Source organism: Cricetulus griseus, chromosome 4 (genome assembly GCF_003668045.3).
Source record: "Cricetulus griseus strain 17A/GY chromosome 4, alternate assembly CriGri-PICRH-1.0, whole genome shotgun sequence".
NCBI lineage: Eukaryota > Metazoa > Chordata > Mammalia > Rodentia > Cricetidae > Cricetulus > Cricetulus griseus.
In genome coordinates, this window is record NC_048597.1 from 58,181,932 (window position 1) to 58,206,799 (window position 24,868).

At 38.3% G+C, this 24,868-nt stretch overlaps 1 protein-coding gene across 1 annotated transcript in view; it reads left to right on the forward strand.

Annotated features, from left to right (window-relative positions):
• The window catches only part of Ppp1r2 (protein phosphatase 1 regulatory inhibitor subunit 2), a 28,439-nt gene extending 7,526 nt beyond the window's left edge, over positions 1-20,913 (forward strand). Inside the window, exons 2-6 of the mRNA XM_027412886.2 lie at positions 4,688-4,795; positions 8,431-8,508; positions 9,069-9,163; positions 16,034-16,201; positions 19,152-20,913. Of these exons, the coding sequence (XP_027268687.1) occupies positions 4,688-4,795; positions 8,431-8,508; positions 9,069-9,163; positions 16,034-16,201; positions 19,152-19,198 (496 nt within the window). The 3' untranslated portion in view covers positions 19,199-20,913. The remainder of the gene's footprint in view (positions 1-4,687; positions 4,796-8,430; positions 8,509-9,068; positions 9,164-16,033; positions 16,202-19,151) is intronic.
• Positions 20,914-24,868: the final 3,955 nt, after the last annotated feature.

Genomic DNA, 24,868 nt, shown 5'->3' on the forward strand with positions numbered 1-24,868 from the left:
GTACTGTACATGTTGGCAGTGGTAGCCCACCCAAGTCTTTAATCCCAGCTCTCAGGAGACAGGCAGAGGCAAGTGTATCTCTATGAGTTCACAAAACAAATTTACAGGGTGGTGGTATCGCTTCCCTCATATGAGATACACCCTTTAAATGCCAAATATCCATCTACGTTGTATCTTTCTTTAAAAAATAAGTATGTAAGTGTTTATGTATGTGCATGAGAGAGGAGGAGGAGGGAGAGGGAGAGACGACCTACACTTGAGCATGCATGTGCAAATATCAGTTTGCAGGAGTTCATTCTTGCCTTCTGCCTTTTTGAAGTGCAGGGTCAGTTGCTCTTGCTTCTACAAACTAGTCTAGGAGATTTGTCCTATCTCCACCTCTTGTTTTAATGTAATGCTGGGATTACAAATACCTGCTGCCACTATGGCTTTTTACATGGGTAGTGGGCATTGAATACAGGTAGCTAGGCTTAAGAGGTTTAGTGTTTTACCTACTGAACCACTTCCTTAGCTCCTTTCTTTTTTTACCCTTGTAGTTCAGCATTGTTAACATCATTTAAGAATAATTTATTTTGTTGTGAAATTAGAAGCATCCAACTAAGTCATTAATGTTTTGAAATGCATTTAATCATAACCCACATCCAGAAAATTGTATTAAATGTAAATTTAAGAGTTTAAGAAAGTACTGTACATGTTGGCAGTGGTAGCCCACCCAGGTCTTTAATCCCAGCTCTCGGGAGACAGGCAGAGGCAAGTGTATCTCTATGAGTTCAAGACCATCCTGGTCCACAGAGATACTTCCAGAACAGCCAGGGCTATTACACAGAAAAACACTCTCTCAAACAAACAAAAGAAAAAGCACTATACAAGGGGGCTAAGGAAAGGTTACGTTTCTACAGTTCTTACAGCACAAGCATGAGGAATTGAGTTCAGATCTCCAGTGCTCATGGAAAAGAGTATGTGCCTATTTTCCCAGTGTTGATGTGGAGACAGGAAGGATCCCCGGAGCTTATTCCTAAAGCATAAATCTATTTTTCATTATTAGTAATAAAAAGTTATTCAGTTGTTTTCATCTGACATCTTTTTTTAATTAACATTATTTTAGACTTATGTGTAACGATAAATCTTTCTGCCAGGGCTGCCCAAGCCCTGCCACCACGTGGGAGCTTTCCACCAGCTGCCCGAGTTCCGCCCGAAGCATTAGGGCCCCAAATAATACACAGAGACTTATATTAGGTACAAATGCTGCTGGGCAATTGACTAGGATTTCTTATATGCTAGCTCAGTCTTAATTATCATAAATCCATGTATTTTATAAGACCTATGGAGGATGCCAGCAGTTAGCGCCCTCTCTTGCTGGTGGATCACATGGTGGCTCCAGAGCAGGAAGGAGAGGAAGAGCAAGAGAGCGACTTCCTGTTTGTCCCTGCTTATATACGAGTCTGCCTGCTATGTCACTTCCTGCCTGTATCACAAGACTTCTTTTTACTATATTTCCCAGAATCCTCAACTCCTAGTCCCACCTAACTTGCTCCCCTATTGGCCAACAGTACTTTATTCAACAACCAATAAGATAAACACATACAGAAGGACATCCCCCATCACTTATGTTTTTCAAGTGTATGAGTGTTTTGCTTGCATTATATCTGTGCACCACATGCATGCCTGGTGTCTTTGGAAGTCAGAAGAGGGGTTTGGATTCCCTGAAATTGGAGTTCAGTTGAGCCATGCTAGGAATAGAACCTGGGCCCTCTGGAAGAGCAGCAAGCCATCTATCTCTCCAGCCCCTCTGTATAGTAGGCTTTCTTGGACCACCAACCAACTCCCAAATCAATACATGGAGACTTGAAATTATGAATGGTTGGCCTTATTTATGCTTGTCTTACTAGCTCTTACAACTTAATTTAACCAGTTTCTCTCATCTACATTTTGCCACGGAGCTTTTTACCTTTCATTCCTACTTTTCCTGATTCCTCTGAGGCAGGTGGCCCCACCCCAGCCCCCTCCCTTTCTTTCTCCATTGTTCTCTCCCCACCCCCAGCCTAGATTCCTCCTCCAACTTGTTTCCTCTGCCTGCCAGCCCCGCCTATCCCTCTATTGCCTCTCTATTGGCTGTTCAACTCTTTATTAGACTAATCAGGTGCCTTAGGCAGGCAAGGTGAAACATTCAACACATCTTTATATAAACAAATGTAAGACACCTTTACATAGTTAAAGTAATATCCCACAACTGTGTCTTAATTCTTTAAAGCTCTGGTGTGTTTTTTTTTTTTTTCTTCACTGTGAGCTTATTTGGAATGTGTACATGAACAGACTGAATTATTTGTTTCCTAAGCAAATGATTTTTAAACAGAAATTTGTAGGTAGTATACTACTTAGCAAAATGAAATTTCTGAAAATGCAGATTTACCTAGAAATAGAAAGACAATGTAATTGTTTTAAAAGTATTTGTTCTTGAACTGGTGATGGCTCAGAGTGAAAGCAGTTGCCATGCAACCCTGACAACTCAACTTCCACAAGCTTCATCCCTTCAGCCCACATAAAAGATGAAAGGAGAGAACTGACTTCTTTAGCTTGTCCTCTGACTCCTCACTTTGCTCCCCTCCCATTACATGTATACATAGTAATAAACACACACACACACACACACACACACACACACACACACACACACACACACACACACACACACTTTGGTTTTTCAAGATAGGCTTTCTCTGTAGTTCTGGCTGTCCTGGAACTCACCCTGAAGACCAATCTTGCCTCAAACTCACAGAGATCCACCTGCTTCTTCCCAAATGCTGGAATTAAAGGTGTGTGCTGCCACTACCCAGCTTCACCCAAATATTTTTAGAAATTGAGTTTTGTTATAGGATAAGAGGTAGACGAAACTGAGAGCATGAAAGCAATTGAAACTTCCTTTCTAAACTCATCCTCTACTATAAGTGAAATCTTATTTTAGGATTCTCAACTAAAGATTTTATATTTTAAAATCATAAACATTTTTATTTTCTGAGTGTGTTTGTACTGCATGCAGTGCCCTTGGAGGCCTGAAGACTGCATTGATCCTCTGTAACTGGAGTTACAGACAGTTGTGAGTCTCCATGTGGATGATGGGAGCTGAACCTGGGTCCTAGACAAGAACAACTGCTCTTTATTACTGAGCCATCTCTTGAGCCCTGTTCCCCATCAGAAATATTAAGTATATTTTCATGCTGTTTTGTAATTTTCTCATGGACATAATTTTAGTTGCCTCTTAGCAACTCTGCCATTACTGTGAATGTGTGTTGATAGTCTCATTGTAGGACGAGGTTAACAAACTGTTATCTCTCTTGTTGTTTTCATGCCTGTGACCACTACTGTGATTAGATTACACATCTAAAGAAATGGGTACTGTTAAATCAAGCTCTTTGTACCCGTCTAACTCAACCCTAACCCAATCAAATGAAATATTAGTGTCATTTTAATTTGGTTGACTAAAATTCAGATGAACCTCAGTATGAGCTGGGTTCTTAATAACAAAGCATTTGAAATGTGTTTTTATGACTAAAAATGATGGCTCATGTGTCACAACTTTTGGTTTATCACAAGCTTGTACAATTTTGACTATTTCCTGGGTGAAGAGATGGAATTGTAGTTTCAAGCTTACCTGTGACTCTGTTGTTTTCAGTTTTTATCTACTGAAGAAATTAAGAGTAAGTGAGACTGAAAAGTTGTAGTCAAATGCTTATTTTGCTGGACTGTTAATTGGCCTTATGGGGAAAAGAAGAAATTCTGGCACATGCTGCAACATGGACAAACCTTCAAGACTGTTGTCTTGAGATGCTGTATGATTCCATGTGCATGAAGTACCTAGAGTAAACAAGAGAATGATGTTTGCCAGGGCCTGGGAGGAAGAGAGATGTGGGGTCTCACTGTAAAGTAAGTGTAGTTAATACATGGAAGTGACGAAAAGTTCTGAAAGTGGATGGTAGTGCCACAGGGTTGCACACTCATAAATTATTAAAATTGTATTTTGTACATTTTATCACAGTGAAACATACTCTTCATCTGAAAGTTAGAAAATAAGAGAACATGAAGTCAGACTCACTGGCTAAGTGTAGACATGGACTTTTTTTTTTTTTTGAGACAAGATTTCTCTCTGTAACAGTCCTGGCTATCCTGTCTTGCTTTGTAGATCAGGCTGGCCTCGAACTCAGAAATCTGATTGCCTCTGCCTCCCAAATGCTGGGATGGAAGACATACACCACCAAACAAACAACACAAAAAAAAAGCTATAATTTTTGTGACCTTAGTAGTGTGAATTTTAAAAGGTTTTCTTCATTTTAAGCTGGGTAGTAGTGGCACAGCTGTGCAGTGGTGGTACACTCCTTTAATCCCAGCACTCAGGAGGCAGAAGCAGGTGGATCTCTGTGAGTTTGAGGCCAGCCTGTTCTACAGCATAAGTTCTTGGACAAGCTCCATAGTAAGTTCCAGGTCAGCCACTTCTACATGAGACCCTATATCCAGACACATACATATGTATGTGTCAAGTATGTATATAAACAGTAAATTACTTAGTTAATTTCTGTAGGCCAGTTAAAGACTAAGCATGTCATAGTATAATAGTGTTTGGAATGCCTGATATAAATTATGAAACTTTGTTTTAATATAGACACTAAATGCTTTTTTTTCTTTTCAATTTCAGTAAAAAGTCCCAGAAGTGGGATGAAATGAACATCCTGGCAACATATCATCCAGCTGATAAAGACTATGGTTTGATGAAAATAGATGAGCCAAACACTCCTTACCACAAGTAAGGTGATATAGACATCCATTTGCATTGATACAATTTCTAAATAACAGAAACTTTAAATTGTTTATACATATATTTGTTTTGTTTTTTTCAAGACATGGTCTCTCTCTCTCTGAAACAGTCCTAGCTGTTCTGGAACTCATTCTGTAAATCAGGCTGGCCTCAAACTCAGAGATCCTCCTGCCTCTGCCTCCCAAGTGCTGGGATTAAAGGCACGAGCTACCACCACCACCCAGCTGTTTTATGTTTCTTACTAGAGTGCTAGCTAATGGACTACCTGAATACATTTTTGTTAATAATGTGTGACTTCACATTATTGTAGTCGTGAATGTTACTGTACCCGTGAATATGATTACACCTGGATGGTGGTTGGCTGCTGATACACACAAATTAGTGAGTTTTGTCTTCTCTTTCATTGCTGTGATTTTTATTTATGTGTGTGTGTATATGATGTACAGAGGTGCATGAGGAGGATACAAACTGAAGTCAGATCCCTTGGAGCTGGAGTCAAAGTGGTGTGAGCTGCTTGATGTGAACGCTGAGACTTACTCTCAGGTCCTGTCGAGCAGCAAGCACTTTCACCTGCAGACCCATCTCTCCAGCTCCAAATTTTGTTGTCTTTGAAAGGAAGATGAGACTTGGGGTATTATTTTTGCTCCCCAAGTAGAAATCAGAGACTTGTTTAGCAAAAAAGGGAAAGCTTCATGGACGACAGATAGTTGTAGTTCTGGTAGTATGATTTTGGCATTTTAACTCAATTTTTATTTTTTATTTGAGATATGATCATACATTGTATTTCAGACTGGCTTGGAATTTATCATATAAATAAGCTGGCCTTAAAGTCAGAGTAATCCTCCATCAGCCTCCTGAGTGTTGAGATCACAGGGTGTGAGCCACCAGGTCCAGTTAGTATTTTAAAAAATAATCGTGAAGTGATATTGTATAGCGGTATCCAAAAGAGACAAAAGTAATGCAATGATAAACATTATGAGACAATACCGATTCTACATAAGCAACACTTAATTAAGATTATGGAAAAAAAGATTATGGCTTAATCTGTATTGAAAAAGATTTCCAGGAATAAAACATTTTTTTATCAGTAAGATAAAATGTTTATCAGTAAAGATAAAAAATCATGTAAATCTGTAGGTCATGTGCTTTTATTCTTTTGTAATTTTATTCATAGGGTTTCCTGTAACCCAGGTTAGCTTGAACTTGATATATAGCCAAGGAAGATTTTGATTTTCTGATCCTCCTGCCTACATTCATAGTACTGGAATTAACAGGACTTAGGGAGATAATGTGATGCTAACAGAAACAGTACAAATACACATAAAAATGTTAAAGTCCATGACAGAAATAGTGAAACAGAAGATACAGATAAACTAAATAGTAATGAAACTTGAGGAAAGCATATGTGAGGAAGTTTATGCCCTTTTTCTTGTTAATTACAGGGTACACTTTAAACTCCTTATCAAACCAGAATCCAAAGTCAGAGTTTTCCTCCTCCTCAATAAATCTGGTAGCCACCCTCCCTCACTCCTGTTAGAGGAAAGCTGTCCTAAAGTAAATCAGATCAGACATGACTTGGGAGGAAATTGGTTGGGTTTGTTTGTTTGTCTTTGTTTTGTCCTGAGAACATTTAAAATATAGCAAATCTGAATGGTAGACATTTGACATTACATGTCGTTGTGTTTTTTTCTTACCTATATATCCTTATTATAGAGCTGAAGAAAGGTAGCTTGGTCCCTAACAGGCACTCAGTGTTACCATTACTTCCGTGAGTTTGGTTTTCTTTTGTCTTTTTATGAGACAGAGTTTCTCTATTTAACATGCCTGGCTGGCCTGGAACTTGCTTTGTAGACCAGACTGGCCTCGAACTCACTGGCCTCAAACTCACATGTCTATACCTCCCAAGGGCTGGGATCAAAGATGTGCACTACCACCACCCCACTTGTTTGTCTCTTTTAAAACATTTTTATTTAACAACAATCACAGTAATACTTTTTATAGAAAGATCATGTTAAACTAAGAACCTCATATTGTTAGTGTACATAATAGTTTATATTTTTATATATACACACAATTCATTTGTAACCTAGAATTTTCTGTTGAACATTTGCTACAAGTCAACAAATTATATTTCTTATGTCCTACTCTACTTAAATCCTAAATGTTAATGGGTTTCTTTCACCACATTTCCTTGGATGAATGTGTAAACCAGCAGGCTTTTATTAATTAGTTCTTTAGGGTCTGTATTAGTTTGCCTTCTCATTGCTGTGACCTGGTAGGAAAAAAACCGAGGGAATTTCCATTTCTCTTGACTCTTGGTTTCAAAGGGTCATGGTGTCTGTTGGTGGTTGCTTGACTCCTGCACTTGGGGTAGAACATCATCACAGAGGGAAAGTGTGGTTGAGAATTTTAAAAATATTTTTTATCTTTGAGAATTCCATATATTCCTATCATATTCTTGCCCCTCCTTAATTTCTTCCAGATTTCCCACCTCCCTACTCACCAACTTCATGTTCTTTCTTAAAAAAGAAAGGAAAGAAAAAAAAAAAAAAACACGAAGTCCAGTGACTTTTCCTCCAACTAGTTCCTACCTCCTGCTTGCACAAATTCCTGAATCCTTCAAGGGATTAATCTGCCATTTGATCATAGTCTTTGTGATCTGATATTCTTTGGGGATGTAGTCACAAACATACCTAGAACTATGCTTCACGAATTCCCTGGGCACTTTTTTTTTTTTCCCATTTTTCTTTTTCTCTCATGGATTCATTGATTTATCAGCTGTTCAGTGAGATAGTTGGAGGAGTATGAAAAAGCTACAGATGAACCCACCAAAAATCTCAGAGTAGAAGAGAAGCTTGTGTTTAGTGGGCATTCCTGATTCTGTCACATTGTGAAAGAGGGCCAACTGTGTTCAGGATTAACCCGGCATCCTGCTCTGGAAACTCTTCATGAGTTTCCACAAAGGAGAGGCCACTTGGCTCTGTTTCTATGCATTTCTTAATCCAGTGACATTGGCAGTCAGAATTAACTACCACAGGATCTGTTTATTTTTCCTAGTCTTAAGTCTGTGTAGACCATTTCTTCTTTAATGGTGATATATAAACACAAATTCTAGAACCAGCTCAGCATTCTCAGTGCCTAATTGTAATTCCAGTAATCACAAATTTGAGGCCAGCTGGGCTGCACAGCAAGACTGTTCCCTCTCAAAACACTAAAACTAACAAGTGGGTTATTTTGCATTATTTGTCCATCTGCCTCATTAGCTAGAAAATTTGACATTTTTAGGTTTTTTTCCTCAGATAATTTAGAGTTATCAGTATTTTATGGTTGCTTTTTTTTTCTTTTTAAGCTTTATTGTTTTTTTATTCTTGAACTAGAACCTTATGCATGTCTGTCAAAGACTACGACTGAGTTACATTTCCAGCCCAGTGCTATGCCTCTAACTACGTGTATTGAGTAGAAACTGTTTTCAAAGTTAAATTTCAAAGATGACAACAAACTTCTAAGTAAATTGTTTTCTAATAACATTGCGTTTTCTATCTTGGTTTTCCAGCTATACGATTTTATTTCATATATCAGTTTTAATAATGTGCTTGTTAATAGAAACATGCTTGTTGTCCTAGTATGATAGGTGATGATGAAGATGCCTTTAGCGACTCAGAAGCTAATGAAGTCATGACTCCAGATGTCTTAGCTAAGAAGTAAGTACTAAAGAATTTCCTGTAGAGAGTTTTAATTGTACAAAGTCAAAGACATGTGCCGTGTTCTACTATACATTTGTAAATAAAAGGCTAAGCTTATTAGGTTTGGGTGTTTACTGACAATTGAACCCAGGGCTTGCTTTACCACTGAGTAAGATCCCTAGCCCCTTAACTAGATTTTTAAAGCAATTACTAAAATCTTGATTCTTGATTAATATTAATGTAATATTAATCAAGGGTTGGAGTGCCTGAACCTGGGAGTATGTCAGTCTGTTTTTCTTTTGTGGTGGTGGTATTTTTAAATATCTTGACACATACATGGTTAAAGATATGAGAAAGGCAAACATACGTTACTGTTGTTCTTTGATTTCTAGCACCCACTCTGCTGTCCTTGTTGCTTACTGGTCTCTATATCCATTCCTTCTCTTTTGTTTTCTTCATCAGTTATGGCTAGAATATTTATTGATTATTTTGGGGTATTTTCATGACTCAAGTTGAATGGGACATTTAAAGAGTACAAGTATATCACAGTTACTAATTTCTTCATAAATATTGTATAGATTAGCTGCTGCTGAAGGTGCAGAGCCGAAGTATCGGTCTCGGGAACATGAGAGCAGTGGAGAGGAAGATAATGACCTCTCCCCTGAAGAGAGAGGTAGGTTATTCCTTCAGCTGCCTTCAGTATGATGCTAATAATTTTTGTTAAAATAAATCTATTTGGGAGATTGGACAATTTCATATTTGCCAAGTAGTGGGCAGAAAATAGAAAGCAATAGAAAATAGAATCTGCTATTCAGATTCTACATGTGAGTTTTTCAGATAGTAGTATTTCCCACCAATTAGAATGTAGAAGAAATACTGCCATCTTCCAAGTATTTGTCAACATTCCTTTCTTTGTATTTTGTTTTGTGACCGATAAAAAGAAGATATCTGTAGCTACTTTTGAAATGAATGCTTTTAGTGTCATTGAGTATTCTAATGATCTCCAAGTGGATAGATTGCCTCATTGTGCCTTTTCTGTTTCAAGATAGCAATGCAGGATTGGGGATGTAGTTGGGAGAGTGCTTACCGAGCATGCACAGAGCCCTGAGTTTGAGCTCTGGCATCAAACAATACTTGAGTGGTAGAGGCAGGAAGATCAGAAGGTCATAACCTCATTCTTGTCTGTGTAGTAATTGCATGGTCATTCTGAACCACTTGAGGAAAAAAAAAAAAAAAAGACAGTGAAATTTATCCAGAGAACCAAGATGGTAAAATAATGAAAATTTATATATGTCTCATGGAGCAGAGGGTAGTGATGTCCTAGAAGAGAAGCTAGAGAAGCCCTCATTGCAGGGTGGAAGGCTCTTGTGCTCCAGACAGAGCATGGGTAGTTAAGTGTGAGGCATTACTTACTGCTTTTATGTGTTTTGTTTGCATAGAACCCTGGTCAGATAGGAATGTTTTATCTTGCTGTTTTTTCTTTTTTCTTTTTTCTTTTTTTTTTTTTTTTTTTTTGAGCCATGTGACTGTGTCATCTTTTCAAGATAAAATTGGACTGGAGAGATTGCTCAGTGGTTAAGAGTGTGTACTTCTTTTCCAGGGGAACCCAAGTTCAGATCCCATCACCCCTGTCAGATGAGTCACAACTGCTGTTAACTCCAGCCTTGGGCACACACAAACACAATTTAAAAAATAATCTTGTTAGTTTTTCAAGTCAGGGTTTCTCTGTTTTACTCTAACTATCCTGGAACTCACTCTGTAGACCAGGCTGGCCTTGAACTCAGAGATGGCTCCTGCCTCTTCACTAGGATTAAAGCTTTGTACCACCAGTGCCCAGCTAAAATATAAATATTTAAAAGAATATAAAATATCTAGTTGGCCATTGGTATCTGCAGGTTTTAACCAATGATTATTCATAAGCAATGGAGGGAAGAAAAATGAGCCCAAACTGAACAAGGATAGACATGTTTGTCATGTCATTATTCCCTAACAATACAACACAGCAACTATTTTCATAGCATTTAGCCTAGAAATGACTGAACATATAAAGTATGTGTGAAGGTTATATGCAAATACTATACTATTATACATGAAAGGTTTGAACATACATAGACTCTGGTGCCCTTAGGTATACAGGATCCAATCCCTCAGGTACTGAAGGACAACTTATATATAGTTGTCCCATTCTCTCTTTTGGGGGGGTTGGGGAGTTTGAGACAAGAGTTTCTCTGCGTAGCTCTGCCTATTCTGGAACTCACTCTGTAAACCAGGTTTGTCTGGTGTGCCACTATCACCCTGAGTGTCCCATCCTCTTGTAAAAAATAATCAAAAGCTCAGATGTAGTTTAGTGGTAGAACAATTGGGTAGCACTAGTGAGGACTGTTTGGCAGAATCTCAGCCCAAGCCCATTATCAGCATTAGAGAGAATATGACAATAAATAGCACAAGGGGCCCTTGAGGAGGGTTTCAAATAAAAATTGTTTCTAGGTTTTTCCATATTCTCCTAAAACTTTTTATCTATTAAGCATGGGGGTTTTATTGACCTACACTATCAGTTCTCATTAAGGGTAATTATCCATCAGTTTGTAGTTCCATGAGTTTAACTGCAGGGGGTACTATTTGACCTATTAATATAATTTTAAGTGATTTCCTACAAGTAGAATTACTAAAATATAGATATTTTTCACTTTAATTACATGGCTGGAAAACATTTTGAATTTACAGATGTCCTTTGTTGTTGTTGTTGTTTTGTTTCGTTTTTTTGAGACAAGGTCTTACACAGTAGCCTAGTCTGGCCTTAAACTTACAGTAATCCTCTGCCTGGGCCCTCTCCAGGACTGGGCTTATAGCTAACAATGAATGTTACTTTTTAAACACTTTATTTTATGTGTTTATATGAGCATTTGAGCCAGCACATGAGAAGGTCAGAAGACAGCTAATAGTTTTCTACTATGTGAGATCTGGGGATTGAACTCAGGTCATTAGACTTGGCAGCAAGCACTTTCACCTGCTGAGCCATTTAGCCAGCCCAGATGGCCTCACTAAGTAGCACTGGCTGTCCTGGAACTCACTAGGTAAACCAGGCTGGCCTCAGACTCAGAGATCTGCCTGCCCCTGCCTCATGAGTACTACCTCCCAGGTACTGGATTAAAAGTATGCGCCACTATACTTGGCTAGCCCAGTCTTCTTAAGATAAATCTAACGTATAGCACAGTAATTAAAATTGCTAGCTGTGGACCCTGAGAAATAGTTGCCTAATTTTCCAGAGCCTCTAGTCCTTATTTACTAAATTGGGAAATATTAAAAAAAAAAATTTAGTTCTGTGTTTGGCAGTATATACCTGTAGTATAGAGACTTAGGCTGGGGCATGATGATCTATTGAGCCCTCAAGTTCAGGCCCAACCTGGAAAGTTAAGTGAAATCCCCATCTCAAACAGACTTTAAGCTGTTGGTGGTTATTAAATGAAATGGAGTATTTAATTCACTTAGCACTGGTCATTTTGTATTCTAATTGGTAAGTAAATAATAACTTAATAACTTAAAATATACAAGATATTCATAAAAGTAGATATAAAAAGAATAATAGCCTTGTTGAGTTCATATAGTTTGTAAAACCTAAATATGCTTTTATTTTTTGTACTATGTTACTTTACTTTGTAGAATTGCAAAACTAATAATAATCAAAAGAGGATTAAGGGGACTGGAGAGATGGCGCAGAGGTTAAGAGCACCTGCCCTTCCAAATGTTCTGAGTTCAATTCTCAGCAACCATGTGGAGCTAGCAACCATCTATAATGAGATTTCGTGCCCTCTTCTGGTGCGAAGGTATATATGCAGGCAGAACATTGCATATATAATAAATAAATCTTTTTTTTTTTTAAAGATGATTAAGGGATTGAGAATGTGATTCAGTTGATAGAGTCCTTGCCTAGCATGCAAGAAGCTCTGGACTCAATCCTAGCACTGCATAAAGTGGCCATGGTGGCACAGGCCTTTAATGCCCAGCTCTAGGAAGGAAGAGGAAAGAGGATCAGAAGCTCAAGGTTATCTTTGCTTCCTTGTGTATTAGAGGCTAGCCTGGGGTGCCTGAAACCTGTCAAAGAGAAAAGAAAAAGAAGATTGAGACCACTTATGTTAGCTCTCTGTGCAATGTGATTTTATAAATTGTGTGTGTACCTACATGTGGGTGTCTGGGGAGGATGTCCACCCTTGGAAGCTCCCACCTTATTTTCATACTGGGATTGGGACTCACTGATTAGGCTGAGCCCAATGACCAGGTTCTGCCTAATACAGCTGCCCAGCACTAGGATTACTAATGTGCAACATCATGCCTAGTTTACTTGGGTGCTGGGGATCAAACTCATGCTTCTCTGGCAAGCATTTACCTATTCAGGTGATTTCCCAGTTCCTATTTTACAGAGGTTTTTGTTTTGTTGTTGTTGTTGTTGTTGTTTTGCTTGCTTGCTTGCTTGTTTCTTTGTTTAATATATTTTGCCTATGTTTATATATGTGTTTCATGTGTGCCTGGTACCTGTGGAGTTTAGAAGAAGGCATTAGATCCACTGAAAATGGGCTATAGACAGTTGTGAGCCACCATGTGGGTCCTGGGACCTGAATCTCTGATCATCTGCAATAGTAAATGCTTAAAAACTAAGATGTCTCTAGCCCCTCTATAGATTTTTAGATTATATAACTTAGAATAAGACATTTCTTTGACTGTATATAGTTCACAAATAGAAATACTATAATATCAACTCCTAGGAATAAGAACCTAGGAATTAGACCTATAAGATTATAGAAGCTGGGAGTTAATTCAGCACTAGGGATAATCTCAGAACTTGGAGGCAAAATTAGATTGATTGCTAAGAGTTCAAGGCCATGCTGGTCCAAATAGTGAGTTCCAGGTCAGCTGGGGTTGATAGTGAGACCTTGTGTCAAAAAACCAAACCAAACAAAATAGCATTATGGAACTTTGTTTTGCTGGGCACTCACTGATAAGATTGCTTAATATACTTGAGCCCAGGATTCAATCCCCCAGTACTACAAAGGTGGGGGAGGTCAATTTTGTTTTTAGTGTGAATATGGGAAAGTAGGCTACTAATATTCTGTGGATAAGTATAAGAACTGTTTCCGGCATTTAAAAGTATTACCAGTGCCTATTTAGTACATATACATATAAATGACAAAAGTGAAATCATCACAAAACATTACTTACCTTAATGTTTTGGATCATTTATGTAGCTCATCTTTTTAAATATTTTGTGGCTTATAAAGAGTAATGTGCATTTGTAAGACAGATTTGTATTCAGAAAATAATATTAATAGAATACACAAAAACTATATAAAATATATCATTAAAAAGTTGACAAGATAGTGAGAAATCAGAAACCTTTGGCTTAGAGTAGATAATTTTAATTCACTACCTTAAAACTAAATATTTTACAAAGTTGAAATGATCACTGAGTTTATCCTGGATAAACTTGGATATGTTAACAACATAGTTAAGAGCAGAAACAAGCTACTGTAAAAATATTTTTTTCTTTTTTAAATTAATTTTTATTTAAATTAAAAATGTTATTTTACATATCAATCCCAGTTCCCACTCCCTCCTGTCCTCCTATTCCCACCACCAACCCCCCCATCCCATTCACGCCTCAGGGAGGGTGAGGCCTCCCAGGGGGATCATCAAAGTCTGTCACATTATTTGGTGCAGTACCCAGGTCCTCCCCTAGCCCTCCATAGGGAATGAGCTCCTAGTAAAAAATATATTTTTAGAAGAAAGGTCTAGCTAAAAATGTTAGTAATCTCTGTGTGTCTGTCTTGCTTTGTTTTGTTGTAGTGAGAGGCTTAGATTGATAAATACCAGGCAAGGAATCTGGCCACCTCTATCTCCCAAATTTGAGTGACGAAATTGGAAGTAATTTTCTTTTATAGTTTCTTAGTGATATTACTTTGGTGAGTAAAGGTATGGGTGGATATTACCTTTGTCTTCACATTATCTGGATATTTAGAGATGTCTAACTACTCTGGTACATGCCTGTGTTACCTAGTTACAAAGTAGGCTGAGATAGGAATGCTGGGCCCATGATATCAATACCAGTTTGGGCAATGTGGTGAGATGACATCTACCCTCCCCCATCTCAAAAGTGGTTTTTTGTTTTTGTGTGTTGTCTTTTTGAGACTGGGTTTCTCTATGTAGCTCTAGCTGTCCTGAGATCTTTCTGCTTATGCTTCCCAAGTCCTGGGATTAAGGTGTTATGCCACTACCATCTGGCTCAGAATTTTTTAAGTACAAGAAAAGAAATAATGACTGACAGATCTTGGTAATAATCAAATTATACCACCTGGGAACTGGATCATATTAAGAAAGAACTTTGAATATCCTTATTTTGGTGATAGCTGTACTATTTTGAAATTCAAATCATTAATAAGGCAAGAATGATGGAATTTTAATTCTTTTCACTAACAGCTTTTTCTTATTAACTTATTTTAAAGTTACTTTCATGTGTATAAGTATTTGCCTACATTGTATGTATGTGTACTACATGTGTGCCTACTGTCCACAAAGGCCAGAAGAGAGCAATGGAACTGTGAGGTTACTGATGGTCCTGAGCTCACATGGTGGGTGCTAGGGATTGAACCTGTCCTCTATAAGAGGCAGCAAGTGCTCTTAACCAATGAGCCATCTCTCAGGTCCCTTTACTTTATTTTTTACATTTGCAAAATGTGCCAGCTATGGGATGTTTGACTTTTTGTATGGGTTCAAATCTTAGAGTTATTTCTTATTTCTTCATGAATAGTTCATGACATTCTGTAGGTAAAATGTGGCAGTTGTGTTGAATTGCCACTAATTATGTTTCTAAAGTCATAGTAGTTTTTTTTTAAATGATAGGGACTTTTAAAAGGATATTTTTCTTGTGAAAGTAGAAGTCATAATCAGGTGTGGTGAGTGCCTGTTTTGTTTTTATTAGTTTGTTTACACATTTTATTTATTCTATACTCGAGTGGTATGCATGCTCAAGTGGAGGGCAGAGGACAACCTTCAGGAAATGATCTTTCACCATGCAGCCAAATGTGCTGTCTTGCCAGCCCTGGTGCATGCCTATACCATTAGCATTTGAGAGGCAGAAGAATTGGGAGATGGGGGACATCCTAGGCTGCATAGAGAAGCCGTGGGGTTTGTGCACTCTTCATACATATGATTATAGTTTACCTTTTGCCTCCCATTCAACTGTTGCTACAGAGTTTTATATCTTTAAATTTTCTTCACATAATTTCTGTTGACTTTGTCCATTCCTATTCATTGATTGGGGTGTATACTTGAATCATAAAGTCAATATTTTAGATTTTGTGGGCTGTATAGTCTTATTACAAACTACCTGACTCTGCCATTGAGCACAAAAATAGTCTTCAACTGAAAACAAAAACATTTAAGTAAATTTAAGCCAATATTACTGCATTGCTGTAAGACTGACAGAACAGGCCTGACCAGTCCCCAGATTGAGACCTTGTGAGCTCACAGTGTACTTTCAAATCTTTTATAGAAAAGAAACGACAGTTTGAAATGAAAAGGAAGCTTCACTACAACGAAGGACTGAATATTAAGTTAGCTAGACAGTTAATTTCAAAAGACCTGCATGATGATGACGAAGATGAAGAGATGTCTGAGACTGCAGATGGAGACAGCATGAATATTGAAGAGTCAAATCAAGGTCAGACGCCTTAAAAGTGTCACTGACATTGGAACATGTGTTATATGTTTTTTTATTTACTTGACTTTAAAGATTTGCTTGACTATATGAAGTCATGCTTTATTTAACAAGAAAATCTAAATTAAAGCTTAAAACTTTTTTACTTGTTTTTGTTGTTTTGTAGTGTTGAAAACTGAACCCAGAGCCTCACACAGACTATTAGAACTCATTTAAAGAAAGTGGTTTTTATTTTGTTTTTTTTGTTGTTGTTGAGGAGTATTGTTTGTGGGTATTTTTATGGGTTTTGGATTTTGGTGACATGGTCTTGTCCTATAACACATGCTAACCTTGAAATCACTATAGTCTTTGTCTCAGTCTCCCAAGTACTGTAATGACAAACAACTGCCATATCTTCTCAAAGACCATGTTTTTTATATAGATTTGTTTTGACATTCTCCTAGGTACAAGTGTGTCATCTTTGTAGTGTTCGTGTTGTTTACTAAAATGACTAGTTGCTTGTTTGTTTCTTTTTTTCTTTTTCTTAATTTTAATTGAGATAGAACCAAGCCATGAAGTCTACAAGAACTTCACTCCAGCTGCCTCAGCCCTCAAGCACTGGGTTCTAGGTGTTCACCATCACATCCAACTTTTCTTTCATTCTCTCTTTTTCTTAAGTCTAGACTACTTTATACAGCCTGTCAATTAATAGTCATAGAAAATATGTTTTATTTCATTTGTTTTTGAGGTACAGGACAAAATCCAGGGCCTTGTATATATCTACCACTGAAGTATATACCCCTAATTCTCATCATCTATTATTCTATGTTTAACAAAAGTGAACCAGGTATGTAGTATTACACATCTGTAATCCAGTACTAATGTTGTCTTCAGGAATGCTGTGAGTTCAGGTCAGCCAGGATTTTAGAGCATGGCCTGTCTAAAAAATGTAGTGACTGTTCTACCCCACTGTTGAGGATATTGTGTGTATTCACTACCTTTTCTTTGTACTTGTAAGCTGATGGGTTTTTGTGGGGGGGAGTTGTTGTTTTGATTTTGTTTTTTTGGTGGCAGTATAATTTATCTGTTGTGCCTAAACTGGTTCAAGTAAATTGTTGTTATATTTTAATGCATAGTATGAAATAGAAGTGATTCTGTGATATGAGATGGTAAATCATTGTCGAATTACAGTGTCAGGATTACAGTATTTAACTCTTGAACAAACTTCATCCTAGTAATTGTTAAATCTTTCTTTTCCTAGTATCTATTTTTAATTGATCAAAAAGTAGGGGCTGGGTATACTTCAGAGGTAGAGCACTCACAAACATAATGTCTCCTAATTGCCCTGAAGTCTTTGTTTCCCACCCCAGGCTCCCCCCCCCCCCCAAGTACTCCAGGAACTTCTCATCAGCTTCATTCAGACTTTAACTTTTGCTGTGAGCTCTTGGTATGTGGTAACAAGTTGGGAACACTCCTTGTTTGCTAATGAAATTGTTTACCCAACTCAACACAAGTTGTAAAAATAAAGAAAAATCACTCTCTCCCTCCTCCCCCTTTCCCCATAGCTTTTTTTTTAAGAGGCATTTTTAATTTATTATTTGAGAATTTTATGTGTATTTTATGTGTATGTATTGTATTTATCCACTCGCCAGGTCTGCTAACTCCTCCCAGAGTACTTCCAGTCACATCCCCTCCCAACTTAACTCTCTCTCAACCCTCTGAATCCAATTCATCCATGTCATCCACTGGGACATGGGCAACATATGAGAGCCCACATCTCTGAAGAAAACTGACTCCCCCAGTAGCCCATCAACTGCCAATGTCTCCTCTGTTAGGGGTGGGGAGTTTTGTGACCCCCTCCTCCATCCATAGAGGAATGTTGGCTGGTTTGATGTTGCGTGGGCAACCATAGATGCTCAGAGTTCCTGAGTAAGATGGCCCTGTTATGTGCAGAAGACACTATTCCCAGCTGTCCTCCCCAGCTTTTGGTTTTTGCCAGTCTTCTGTGTTCTCTGAGTCTTGAGGGGGTGACAAAGATGTCCCTTTTAGGGCTGCAGTCCATGTGATCACTTACTCTCTGTACTGTGACCAATTGTGAGTCTTGTATTAAGCACTGTCTGCTACATAAGGAAGCTTCTCTGGTGAGGGGTGAGACTGCCCTAATCTGTCTAATGGCTCTTGAAAATTAACTTTCTTTTGTTCATCTCTGCTTATAAGACATTAAACTTTATAGACTATATATAGAGATTATTTTCCCAAGCAAGTATACTAGAATATGAAATTTTATGTTAGTTCATCTCTTCTTTTCCCTCTTCTTCCTTCTTTTTGCTTCATTCCTCTGTTTATTTCTGCACTAAGAATGAAGTGTTTGGACTCTGAAGTTAGTATTTTAAAGTTACCAGGTAATGTGAAAATTTTTTAGTACCAGGTAGTTGGAACTATAAAACTTAACTTTCCTCCTGTGATTATTCAAACCAGTGTCCATTCTGAAACCTATTTATCCTGTCTACACATATATTCCTAATTTAGCCTACATGAAACACACCTTACTGATTTATTAAAGTTTTACATTTGCTTATTATCCATGCCAGGGGAAGAGTGTTTAAACTCAGGTAGATAATTTCAGGGTTGTCATAGTTGTTCTTTGCTTTGATAAATACCTGAGGGAACAACATAAGAGGATTGCAGGGAGGGGCTCACAGTTTCTGAGTTTTCAGTCAGTGCTTATTGGCTCTGTCCCCATAGACCTGTGGTGAGACAGAGTGCATGCATCATGGTGACCAGGAAGCAAGGGGTGGCCAGGGCACAATATAGCCACTGTGATAGTGTCCTATTCCTCTAGCTTAAGCTCTATCTCATTTCTAGTACCTCTCTAAGTAGAATTGACCCCTTAGCACATGAGCCTGTAGACAGATCATATTCAAACCATAATAGCAAATTATACTGATTTTTTTCCCTCCTTTTATCTTTGCAGGATCTACCGCAAGTGGCCATCTGCAAAACAAATCACAAAGTTCATAAAAGAAATGTGTTCAGCAATGCAGTCGTTTGTCAAATACAAACCTTGTTACTATACAACATTGCTTCTTGTTCTCTACAATTTGTGACTTACGTACCAAAATACACACCAGTTATATATTGCCAAGAATTAAGTGATAACCATAGAGACTGATTAGACAGAAAATGCCTAATTAATGCATATATTCTTGTGCCTCATACTTCAGCAGAAATACAGTGTAATGTCATTAGTCCAAAACTGCTTTACTTTTGTAAGAACACTGGTTAATTTGTATATGATATTATATAGCTTTTTATGCTTTAGAGAATAAATAATGTCATTGGGGGAAACTAATTTATTTTTGTCACTTCTAGATGATGATACCTCTTATAAAATGTTTGGAGGGTAGTTTGATGTTTTTTCTCTTTTAATCAAAAGCTTATTGGTACAGTGGGATATATAGGTGGAAAATATTAAGCAGAAAGATATTTTTTTTAACATTTATCTTTAGCTTGTTTTGGCTAATTGAGCAGGAGTCCAAGAGTTAACTGTTCTTTTTCTGATTGATGACCTTTAAAATTCCTGTTGATTTTCTTTGTTCTAGAAAGGAAAGGAATGAATTTTTTTTCATCCAAACTGGTTTCCCCCACTCCCAACCACACTGAAATGAATTACCGGGTTAAGGTTGCACTGACATCTGCCCTGCTTGTTTTGTTACACTGGTCAGGCTTCAGTTGAGGTTTGTAATGCCATGTGCTATTTCAGCGCTCCTTTATTTATGTACCTGTCTTAACCTGCTCTAGTTCCCTATTCCCCTCTGCCTTTACACATACAATTGTAAAGATTGTATCACAGATGGCAAAGGCCGTTGGCCATGAGGAACTGGTCTTCCCTCACATATTCTGTCATTTGCTGCAGTAATGAATTCTTATTAATTATGTTGACACCTGCTAGTTCTAAACATGAAGGAAATAGATGAAGTATTCACGACAGGAAGGATAGCTAAGCAGCCTGATCTCCCTGTGCCTCTCTGATTGACAGCTTGGTCAGGAAATTTGCTACTATTACTGCATTTGACTTCAGATTTAGGAAACAATTAACTGAGGCTCTTTTGCACGGTGAAAGAGTTGTATGTAATCAGAATTTGATCGTTCCTGGATGTACAGAGAGAATTATGCCTGAACAGTTTTACGTTTAGAGATTCTGAGGAGTCATTGCTTTAAGGGAATGTGATAATGCACACTATAACAAATGAACTTGATTCCTCTAACGTGATAGAAATTATTTTGATTTTTTTTTTCCCCTGAGAGGAAAAGTGTAGTTCCTGTGTGTCTTAGTTTAGTGATGATTTCCTTTGTAGTCATTTATTTGTATTGTAAGTTTTTGGTAGCACCAAATAAATCTGTTATATGACAGACTTTTAAAATAACTTCTGTATATTATATATATGAAATGGCTTTTATTGAACAGCTATCTTCCACTTTAAATTTATGGAACTATCATGATGTCAAAATAAAGTGGGAAGAGCCTTTGCTGTTAGAAGAATGTGCTTATTTGGAATGTCTTTTTTTTTTTATGGGATCGAACCAGAGTAGCTCTGAAATGTTAGTACCATATTTTAACCAAACATTTTAGCTAGTGAACCACTGATGTACACACTCAGCAATGTATACCTCATCTTTGTAAATTAAGCCCGTTTGTGGGGTGTGGAAATACAGTCTGTATATATGTATGTGAATATGTCCATGTGCCCAGACCTCTCTTTTAGTTTTATCTTTTTGTTCCTTTTATTTGTGTGTGTGTGTGTGTGTGTGTGTGTGTGTGTGTGTGTGTGTGTGTAGGGGTGCCTACAATGTAAGTCTGTGTACCACTTGCATGCAGTGCCTCTGGGAACCAAAGGAAGGCGTCTTGGATCACCTGGAACTGGAGTTATGGATAGTTATGATCTATGTGGGCTTAGGGAATTGAACCGAGGTCCTCTTCGGAGAGCTGTCAGTGCTCTTAATTGCTGAGCCATCCCTCTGCTCTTATTTCATACTTAGAAAGTATCCAACTACACTTTATATCTGTAGAAGTGGCCTATTGTACAGTGAAGAAAGGTAAGACTTAAGCATCTGATTCTTCGTGTTTTTTATAAACTTTCTTAAAACCTAAAGTCACAAGTAAGATCTGGTTTCACAAAGAAGATAATTACTCAGAGGAGTTTGATAGGCCTAATATAATTGTACATCTGTAGGATTTTAGATAGTCAAATACAACTAAATAAAAAATGTTCTTCCAGGTCATTAGAGAGCTGTCTCAGTAGAATGCTTACTATGTGAGCATAAGGACCTGAGTTTGTATCCCCCAGCACCCAAAAAGCTACATATGGCCATACATGCCTAATTCTAGAGCTAGGGGGGCAGAGATAGCTGCATCCCTGGAGCTTGCTATCCAGCCAACCTAGCTAAATCAGTGAGCTCCCAGGTTCAGTGAGACCCTGTCTCAGAAAATAGGGCTGAGGGTGGTTGAAGAGGACACCTAGCGTCTATCTGTGGCCTCCATGAGCACGTGCACAAGAGCATGAAGACACACCACAGAATAATCAAGTCCTGGGATTGATCCCACATCTCCAACGGAGGAGTAGTTGAGACTGGGTCATAAAGCTTGCCACATAAGCCAAATAACCAGAGTTTGGTCCCCAGAGTTATGGTCAGAGGAGAGAACCAAAAGTTGCCCTCTGATCTCTACATATATGCCGTGGCATGCAGGCTGCCTATTGGATGTGTGTGTCGCATGAATACACATACATGTACTTACTTGCTACTGGGTATGTTCTTTTGTAAAAAAAAAATTTACCTTTATTTCCTCTGCTTAACACTTTTATATCCCAGTTTAATCATTAACCCATCACAAAGTCCGTGGGGATAGTAGTTTAAAACATGAGCCATATTAGTGTTTAAGTTGAAGGGTATAGCAAGATGCTATTTCCCCCTAAACTTACATTTTTAAATTATTTCCTTTGTTGGAATGCACTATTAATTGGAGGATCACAACTTAAAGGCTAACCTGGGCAACACAGACTATGTCTCATGAAGAGAAAAAATAAAAGGTTGAAATTATTAAGAACTACCATTTATTGAGAACCTTTTTACTCTTTTCCAGCATTGTATTAGGCTCTTATTGCTAATCCTCAAGACCACAGAAAGCAGGCATTCTACCCTTTGCAAGTGAAGAAAATACTCGCATTAAAGCTGTTCAGTTTCGATGGGTGGTGGTGGCACAGGCCTTTGGTCCCATCACTTGGGAGGCAGGGGCAGGCGGATCTCTGTGAGTTGGAGACCAGCCTGGTCTACAAGAGCTAGTTCTAGGACAGGCTCCAAAGCTACACAGGAAAACCCTGTCTCATAAAACAAAAATAATAATAAAAGCTGTTTAGTTTCCGACTTTTGTACCTGCAAAATGGTAGGTTTCAAATCCAGAGCTGACCAAATTTTATGAACCTCGATCTATGCATATTTAGATACAGACAATGCATTTTTTAGCATTTGTACGTTACAGATAGCCTTAGGTCGGTGGTGCATACTGTCTCCCATGGAAGGAATGTTTCTCAAGTAGTTTTGAGTTTGTTTTTGTTTGGGTGGGTGGATGTGTGTTCTTGTGAATCCAGATGCTCGTTCACTTGGGCATGTGTGCATGTAGAGACCAGAGGTCAGTTTTGAGTGTCATTCTTCAGGAGCCATCCAGGTTAGTGACCTGGATCTCACAGAGTAGGTTTCCTGGCAGTGAGACCCAGGAGATTTGCCTGTCTCTGCTAGTGCTGGTCTTAAATAGCGAATGCCTACCTTGCTTGCTTGTTCTATCTCTTCCCACCTCCCTCCTCCCTCCCTCCATCCTCTCCCCTCCCTCCCTCCCTCCCTCAGTGTGGGTTATGTAGCTCAAACTCAGGTGCTTGTGATTACAAGTCAGGTATTTCACCCACTGAGCTATCTCCCTGACTTTTTCAAATCTGAAAAATAGAAAGTTTATATAATAGGTGTATGTATAGGAATATTTAGGAAAATAATAAACATGTATGCTTGATGGCTGGACATTGGTTATATTCTACATGCTTTTTAACCATACTCTTAAATCACTCAGAATCGTGATTCCCTCCCCCCACCACCACCACCATAGAGTCAGTATTTTAAATTCAGGTACCATGAGGCTGGGCATTGGTGGAGCATGCCTTTAATCCCAGCACTCGGGAGGCAGAGGCAGGCGGATCCCTGTGAGTTCGAGGCCAGCCTGGTCTCCAGAGCGAGTGCCAGGATAGATTCCAAAGCTACACAGAGAAACCCTGTCTCAAAAAAACAAAAATAAATGAAATAAATAAATAAATTCAGGTACCATGTTGACTTAATATGTGGGCTGGGGAGATGGCTCAGCAGTTTAAGAGCACTGCAGAGGACCCAGGTTCAATTCCCAGCACCCACGTGATTGATGACTCACACCCATTTGTAGCTCTAGTTCCAGGGGCTTTGACACCCTCTTCTGGAAAGCTACCCAGACATAGGGTACACAGACAAAATACCTGTATGTATAAGATTTAAAAAAAAGTGTGGGGGATGGTAGGGAAGGAAGGGAGGGAGAAGGGAACTGGGATTGTCATGTAATTCAATCTTGTTTGTAATTCAAAGAAAAAAAGTACTTAAACCAGCAGTTCCCAATGTGCTCTTATCAAATTTTCATTCCACAAGATGTCCCATGAAAAGAATTCCATGAGCAAGTAAGCTTTATACTTGATAAATACTTTACCTCCTTGGAAAATTATATGTTCCCATATTCTAGGGGCTGGGGATAGAGCTTAATGGTAGGACTTCTGTTTAACTTGTTTAAAGCCCCAGTTCAATCCCTAGAGCCAAAAAGAAAGCAAAGAAGGGTCCATAAGACTTACCTAGCTGTGATTCTAGTACTTGGGAAGCTGAGGCAGGATTCCAAAGCCAGCCTGGGTTCTATACTGGGATCCTGCCTCAAGCAAACACCTTTGGTAAATCTTGATTAAAGGAATTTGTTTGAAAATCAATGTAGCACTTTTCAAAAGCATTTTTACAAAAGCCACCCTACCTTGACTATCAGATAACAACCCAAGCAAGGGGCTGGGCCCTACTGGGCTTTATAGAAGATGAGATTGAACCTCAGAGAAAGAGCTAGCTTAGATGTAGTTCGCCAAATGTAAGACTCATTTTCTGTAATTTAAGAAAGGAAACCATAAAGTGAGTTTCTAGGAAGGAAGGGTGGTCACTGGCTGGTTATAGCCATTGTAGTTTAGTGCTGGGTGACTGTACTACTTGCTGGGAAAGTGTAAAATGGCCAGTGGTTCTGAGGCTGATGCTCCTCAGCCTGGTTAGTTGGACTTTTAGTTCCTGTGTTTTTAATTTGTGTTTGACTCATCTTGGTTTTTTTTTTTTTTTTTTTTTTTTTTTTTTTTTTTTTTTTTTTTTTTTTTTTTTTTGAGGCATTATTGGGGGAGGTAATGATAAGACTAGGTTAGTGAGGGTGGATTTGGCAACTGTTGAGTCATGATTTTATCACAGCTGCCCAACCTGAAGTTATTTTCAGTGTGAGTCTGCCAGGCATCTTAGTTGTTAGCAATGGGCGTTATTGAAACTGAAAGAGAATTTCTGTAAGTTATTATTGCCCTATTCTTTCTGGGTTGGTGACAATGTTGACTA